At 43.9% G+C, this 7,934-nt stretch overlaps 1 protein-coding gene across 1 annotated transcript in view; it reads right to left on the bottom strand.

Moving 5' to 3' along the window:
• Positions 1–3,181: 3,181 nt before the first annotated feature.
• GLT1D1 (glycosyltransferase 1 domain containing 1) overlaps positions 3,182–7,934 on the bottom strand; it is a 65,041-nt gene continuing 60,288 nt past the window's right edge. Inside the window, exon 12 of the mRNA XM_061561223.1 lies at positions 3,182–6,555. Within this exon, the coding sequence (XP_061417207.1) occupies positions 6,379–6,555 (177 nt within the window). The 3' untranslated portion in view covers positions 3,182–6,378. The remainder of the gene's footprint in view (positions 6,556–7,934) is intronic.

Below are 7,934 nucleotides of genomic sequence, written 5' to 3'. Positions count from 1 at the left end.
AACTTCCCCGTTCTGGGTCGTGTGCGGCTTGGTGAAGGAGGGACCCACGTGGCTAGATGAAATATCACTTGCCGCTGATATTAATCATGGCAAGAAATTTACACACTGTGCCACCACGCTGCCTCTAGTTTTGTTATTTAATATCATTCTGTACACTGCATTAAAAAAATGTTATCCTTAAAAATGCAATTTACATGAAAATACTACACCAAATCATTTGAGGAATGCCTAATAAAATCAGTGAAACATAATTTTCAATCGCAGTATAATTTAGAAGTAAACTTATTAAACTCAAGTATGTACCCCCTCCCCCCAGTATCAAGTCAAGGGGCTTACATAGCCAATGCAGCTAATGCTACAACACCTCGCCACGGAGATAGATCAAATAATAAAAATAATAACAATCTCACCTCACCACAGTTTCCTTCCTTCCGGCTAGAAAATGCAGCCGTACCAAAGTTGACACCCATCCTCCCAGAGTACGCTTCCCAACGATGGCCAAACCGCATGGCTTCAGAACCTCCCCTCGTCGGCCGCTTCCATGCCCATCTCGGTGACTCCATCACTCACCGACTCCTGCGCCCACCACATCGACGGCTCCGTCTACCGCCGTAACTGCGGCTTACAACGCCACTCTCTTACTGCCCCGAGGATATCCCTCGCATGGTGTCTTTCCCCAAGTTCCCTTATCAATTACACCTCTAATAGTGTTGCTGGCTGCAGGCTGTTTGGGGGCTTTGAGTTTGTGCTCAGCGACTGTGACGAAGTAAAAAAATAAAACAAAAACTGATCCTGCGCTCGTGTCTGATCATCTTTCACGATACCGTTTTCCCGATCACATCTACAACACATCCTTGCCATGTTATATTTCACACGTCCACGTTTACTTACGCTATTCCAATCATAATGTGCCCAGCGTCTACCACAAGCACCTGCATTCAAAGGGCATACATTTATTTTCGAGTTGCTTTGCGGAAAATATCGCTATCTGGCTCTCACAGCAGACACGATCATTGCTCCGGTCTCATAACCAACGTCTTTTAAGCAATGCAGGTGGCCTCTGCTCTTCAAATGCATTTTATGCAAAAAATGACCCTTATAAATGCAACCTCTCTTGACACTGCTCTCAAAACCTCCCGTGTTATGAGAATTTCTACATAAATACACAGACATTTACATTCCTTTTGATACTGGTGACAAGGATAGACAGGAACCGATCACGTACTGGTGCAATGCAAACATCGCCAAATGTGATGCCTTGGCCGACAACTCTCTCTCCGTTCGTCTGTCCTTCGGCAGCCTCCGTCGGGTGTTGTGCCGGCGAATCAGTCCAAGTTATCACATTTGTCATCTGGCTGATCCAGGGTCAGCCTTTCCTTCTTTAATCCTTCTACCGTGCCCTGTAAGATGATGCCGGATGGCTCCCCCCTTTCTGTGTCGCATGCTGAAACGGTCGCAGCTTCCGTTCCTTCACCTCTTGTCAAGAGCGGTTCGTCCGTGATCTCTCCCACCACCCTTTATGTAATTTAAGCTCGGAGAGCGTGGCTTATCCGGTGCGCTGTGTGCGGTGTTCCTAGCCAACGGTGAACTTGTACATTGGCAAAATAAGGGAGGCGAGAGCTCCCAAAGGGATGTCTAGGGTCAGTGGAAGAAGGCGCTCTGACAATGCAAGCCTTGCTCGTTGAAGCTGCTAATATATGCGAAGCGTTATTGTCCGAGCTGACAATCCGGCACCATCCACAGACTCCCAGTCTCTCGAGCACAAATGACCCTCTGGTATTCCGAGGTGTTATGCGGCTTCTACTCTGTCCATGGGTTTAGTGAACATGTAGTCGAGCATGTTGGGCATGGCGGGAGACAAAAATCCACCCCTCCCAAACACACGTGTTTTGATCTCTTTCAAATTACCTCACAACTCTCTCCTTTTCTTTAGTAGCCATCCTGAGCATTAATTTTGACTTCCTTTTTAGAGACTTGGGTGCGCAAGTGTGCACCAAGTATGTATGTATACTGAACTTATTTCGCACCGTACGTAGCCAACAAACAAAACAGAAAAAAGCAGTTCTAAAATAAATTAGTTTTCAATCTGGATAATTCAAAAGTGGATAGCTCCAGTGGCTTCCTAATATCGTAAGGAAAAGCATTTACAAACAGTATGAACAGTGAGGCCATCTGCTAGTCAGTATGGAAATGACAAGCTACGAATGACAATGGAATACGGTTGCTGGAGGTTTGCAGTGGTAATCGGAGAGTTATCGGTGACAACCAGCTCCGGCAGAAAATATAACCACGCAAAGTTTTATCGTCCGATGGTAAGACTGAAATTACGAACGATTTCAGCACACACGGTAAACATGCAAGGGTACGAGCGGGAGGTATCCAGGTGGATGCTTCAAGTCCGTCGGCCACTTAAAATGTGTATGCCGCCCACATCCAATTACATTAGTTCAGGCCACAAATGTTTCCGTCGAAATTATGCACGGGGGCATTGCTGGCAATGCGAAGTCTGAGTGTGAATGGGTTCCGTGATGAAAATATCCATATCACTTCAAAGTTCGGCAAATCTCATTCACAGATGTAAAGCTTCCCTCGCGTCTCGAAATTCCCATTAGCTTAAACATGGATTCATATACGGCATTGTTTTTACAAATCAAGTTGTAATCTCATATATGTCAAAGTTGATCACAGCAGTTATCTCAATTGGCAAAACAATTGTACAATTTCTAAAATACAATCACGTGCAAAAAATATACGAGTAACAATAGAACACTAAATTACTACACGCAACTTCCACTTTTTCAGTTCATGAACATGTAAAACAACCATAGCGAAGCTCCATGTCTCATCCATTATATTAGAGTTTAGCTTTGAGTCTTCTTGGTTCTTTCGGTAAAGTCACGTAGAAGGGAAATAAAAAAATAACAAAAAAATAAAACATAATAAAATAATTCTCACGACGTTTCGGCCACAACACAAGCAGCCGTCCTCAGGTGAAGAACATGTCTGTCGGAAAGACAGCGTCTGAATGAAACACCACCAGGCTTGGAGCGTATATTTCAGCTGCTTTAGAGGGAGAAGAGCGTCCCCCTCCAACCCAGCGTCCACCTCCAACCAGGCTTAAATATACGCTCCAAGCCTGGTGGTGTTTCATTCAGACGCTGTCTTTCCGACAGACCTGTTCTTCACCTGAGGACGGCTGCTTGCGTTGTGGCCGAAACGTCGTGAGAATTATTTTATTGTTTTATTATTTTATTATTTCCCTTCTACGTGACTTTACCGAAAGAACCAAGAAGATGAATCCCTGCAGTCACGAAAGCTTTATATCGAAATTTAGCTTTGAGGTTGACACTTTTTGTTACAGCTGAACCATAGCTTCGATTTTAAAAATTCCTTTAAATACAACCTGAAAAATATTGACCAGGACACCTCTTTCCAAATAATTATTTGAACGTTAAATATGCTCACAACCACTTGATAAGATGTATCATTCCATGCATTTGTCTGATGGGTAAGGTGCGAAAACCTCAATGGACAATAGATGCTCCAGTTGGCCTTAACATTTGACTGACCATGTCTGAGCCGTTATAACATCATTTTAGATCGTACAACCTTCTTCAGGTTCTTAAAAATATAGAGAACAGCAGAGGGCATTCACAAGTACGAACAATTAATGAGCTCCTTTCAGTATGATAACACGGTTATGTCAGCGTGAGAACATTGAACACATTACTTTCAAAAGAGATGTTCACGCCTAGGGCAAGCCGTCCGCCATTTTCTGATGCCAGTCCCCTAAGAGCCTAATTACACACACACGTTAGTGCCATGACCGGCTTGCTTCAGCAAGGTCGCCGATATTTATATGCCAGTTGTCATGAAAACCTTCTAATTGGAGCGTTTGAAGTTTGCTGCACAAGGGTGGACAGAGTAACTCAAAAACCTTAAGATTAAATCACCAAATACTGTATAGATCTTGCTTGACTCTTTTGAATTACTAGCAAATTGATATTGCTTTAGTTTTTTTTTCAAAGTACTCAATTAAGTCTTCCTTCATCATATTAAACACAAAGATAAATGCCGTCAGCTAACCACACGATATTTATTTCACAATCTAATTTAAAAGGACATTAGTTTGTATTGACTCACTCACAAGACAACCCTACAAGCTGCCATATAAATTTGAAATGTATCGCCAGTCATCCAATGCGATCCATACATAACGATAATTAATGCAGACAACTTTTATTTAAATGCACAGCTATATCGCAGTATTGAAATGGCATGATGTGTGAATTTATGAAAATCTGAATCCGACTCAGTCTCACTGTAAACACTGCCTATCCATAAATATATATTTGGGCTCTCCTTTAAAAGATGGAATTTGCCAGAATCTCAAGGTTATGAAATTACTTTCTACACGGTTTCCCAACTGAAATATGGAATAAAAACTTGTGACAACACACTGGAGCCGCTAGTCTGACACACCGCATACATTTGCAGGCAAGAAGCAGCTGAGTCTTGCGATGACTCATGATCTAGGATGCTTGACCAAGGCCATGCTTTTCCAAGCCTTACCTTAATCTAAAGTACAAATTGTTTGATAAAACGGATTACAGTAGTAAAATGATAATAAATTATACCACGGACTATACGCGTTTTCAAGTTCACAGACAGCTACTGTACATGCAATAACGACATCCTAGAGATCCATGGCTCATCCAGTCTTCTCGCTTATCCTACGCTTAAAACGTGCATTGATTTGCAAGCAAGAAGCAGCTCCGAGACTTGCCAATGACGCGCAATCTGGCATGCTAACCAAGAGCCACTTTTTCCATATGTCGACAGGGCTGTTACTCAATATGCTTTACTAAAGGGGGTGGGATTACTTACAAAATGTGACTCGCGTTTTTTTTTTTGTGCGCTCCCCCAAGACAAACACCCAACATTGTCAGGCTGAGCGGCAGCCACCATTATAACCCCCACCCCCCCCCCCATCTGTATTCTGCTTGGGGAACAAAGATCACAACAGGATAACAGCTTGGGGTGGGCAGATATGTAAGCTGTGAAGAGCCACACACGTTGACATTCATGGCAGGGGCACACACCCGTTTCAGCAACTTTAACGCACACGCCAGGATTAAGTGTGACTGTGTAGAACGAGCTTCGTGAAGTCTGCTAATTTAAGGAGTAAATAGTAGGCATGCCACGATTCCTCGCTCACCTCAGCGATTACATTCAAGTGTCTATTATTTTTGTTCGTTTCGCTCTTAACCATCTTTTTGATCACGTTTCACATTTTTCCGTCTCCAATATTTTGTTGTTCCTTCGTTACCCCCCGCCCCCCCCCCGAACGCGACGCGAGCGTATCATTTGCATACATTGCACAACTCAAATGCACGTATTGTGAGCTATATAATCAATTTTAATCGCCGAATCAATACTACATTACTCGCCTGGCAAATAGAGGCGGCACGGTGAGAGTTGATCTGCTGCATCGCTAATGCTTTGCGTGCCACTGCCAATGGCGTCGGCCACACCTTGCAATGTGTGGGGCTTCTTCCTATTGGCGAATGGTTGCCAGTGATTATCTGTTAAGATTACAAATTGGATCCACATCGTTGTCGTCCTCACTTCATGACAGGCGCAAGTTCTACTCCGCTTTAACTGCATCACATCTTCGCACTGGCTGCATGCTCGGCGCCGCAACCCACCGTTCATTGCGCTACTGTGTACCGAAATAAAAGAAACCCAACATATTAATCAATAACACCATGTGACCTTGTAAGAAAAATATAAATATTCTGGAACATTTCGGGCAATGGCCCTTTTTCATAGCACAAGAAGGGTGGGGGGGCAGTGCTCGAAACGTTGCCGATTTTACATTTTTATTTTAAGGCAGAATGTGTTGATTTTTTCTTCTTGTCGTCAAATTGTTCTTGTGCATCGCTACTTCCGACGCAGAAATATCAAGCAATTTTTTAACAATCAGCATTATGTCACCTTAGTTGTGATGAAGGAAGATGGGGGGGGGGGGGGGAACAAACAAACCCCAGACTCAACAATCCCACAACTTATTCTTATTTCTTGTTCAAAAAAATTGTCGCCATGGCCTCTCTTAGCCACATCTCTAAGTGTCGGAGATGTCGGGGACGGGGTGGGGGGCATGCAGTGGTTGCGCCCTAAGGCGCTCGCTCAGAGCCGGCCCAGCCACTTAAGCGACCCTTGCAATTGCAAAGGGCCCCGTGGCCAGCAGAGGGCCCCCTAGAGTCACTGCTAGCTAGTGGGTGAAAAAAATAATACATCAAAGGGGTTCCAACCAAATTTTGCTTAGGGCCCCCAAAGGTTTAGGGCCGGTTCTGCGCTCGCTACCCCACGGGTTCTTCACCCGGAGGCGGTGGCGACCGGCTCCGGTCCCGACAGTTCGTGCAGCAGACGCGAGTACGTGCGGCGCTCTGCCTGCTGCGAGTGGTTCCCTTCCACGAGACGCCGGGCGCACCGCACCAGCCTCTCCCTCAGAGCCATGTCCGTCATTAGTCTCCGTGCCTGCACTTTGAACTCCTGCGGGATGGGATACATGGGCTGTGTGTTAATACAATCAGCAGTTTCAGTGTTCCGAGGCCCTGATCTAGTTGACGGCACGACCCATAATACAGGCTTTTTTTTAGTTAGATCGCGTAAATATGTGTTGTTAAACCCGCCACCACCCGACACAGCCAATCGGTAAGGTTTGTCACGTAAACAGAACATGCCAATTCGTTACTAGAAAGCACACCGGTGTGTTGTAGAACAAATCCACAGCATTTACAATCTGAGAACGACGTTTTGTCAGTAATTACAACTTCATCAGGCGACAGCCAGATTTGTGGAGAAATCCTCCTGTTGTCATCACATCTACCCCTCTGTTTAAGGAACGAAACAGGAGGATTTATCCACAAATCTGGCTGTTGCCTGATGAAGCTAGCTGTAATTACTGGTGAAATGTTGTACTCAGATTGTAAATGTTGTGGCTTGGCTCTCCAACACGAATTGGCATGTTTAGTTTACGTGACAAACCTTACTAATTGGCTGTGTCAGGTGGTGGCGGGTTTAACGGCACATTTATATTTACGCGATCTAACCCAAAAAAAAAACCGTCTTATTGAAAACCAACCCTAGTCTACAAGCACCCTGAATGGCTGATGGGGAGCTGGCCATGGTAGAAAGGAGAACGATGTGTGTGTAATGTGGAGGGGGCATTGAAGGTGGAAGGGTGGATAAATTAATTAATGTACATAATGCACGGGCATAATATGACTTTGAGACCCCCCCACCCTACCTCCTACGCATTCCACAAGTAGTGACTAATCCGATATCTGCATTTTCCAAAAATATGCTACATTCCTCTGTTGATATGCAAATTCCTTTGTCAAGGCGCCCTTCCTCCCCTAACCCAGCTTAAATATACGATGCCAAGCTTGGTGGTGTCACATTCAGACGCTGTCTTTCCGACAGACCTGTTCTTCACCTGAGGACGGCTGCTTGCGTTGTGGCCGAAACGTCGTGAGAATTGTATTTTATTAAGTTTTATTTTTATTATTTTATTATTTCCCTTCTACGTGACTTTACCGAAAGAACCAAGAAGAGCATATCATTTGTCTAAAGAAGAAATTCACACTTGATAAAACAAAAACACATTTTAAAGTACCACTTATTTAGATGTAATATATATTAAAAACTGGACCTCTGCTTAGCGTTACAAGGAGGAAAAAACAACAACCACTTAATAAGAGTTAATAATGTGTCACATTCCTTAATTACCTCCTATTAATTATAAAGTGTCAGTCGGTTTATGCAAAGAACTAATGATTAATTGGGTGCAATTTACACTGTAATTTTCCAAGTGAATTTCTTAACGAATTTTCAACGGCGCAGTTTTTATGTGCGTGCCGATTTATTCA

Source organism: Lethenteron reissneri, chromosome 27 (assembly GCF_015708825.2).
Source record: "Lethenteron reissneri isolate LAM-NWPU_2019-01 chromosome 27, ASM1570882v1, whole genome shotgun sequence".
NCBI lineage: Eukaryota > Metazoa > Chordata > Hyperoartia > Petromyzontiformes > Petromyzontidae > Lethenteron > Lethenteron reissneri.
This window is presented reverse-complemented; position numbering and strand designations above follow the sequence as displayed.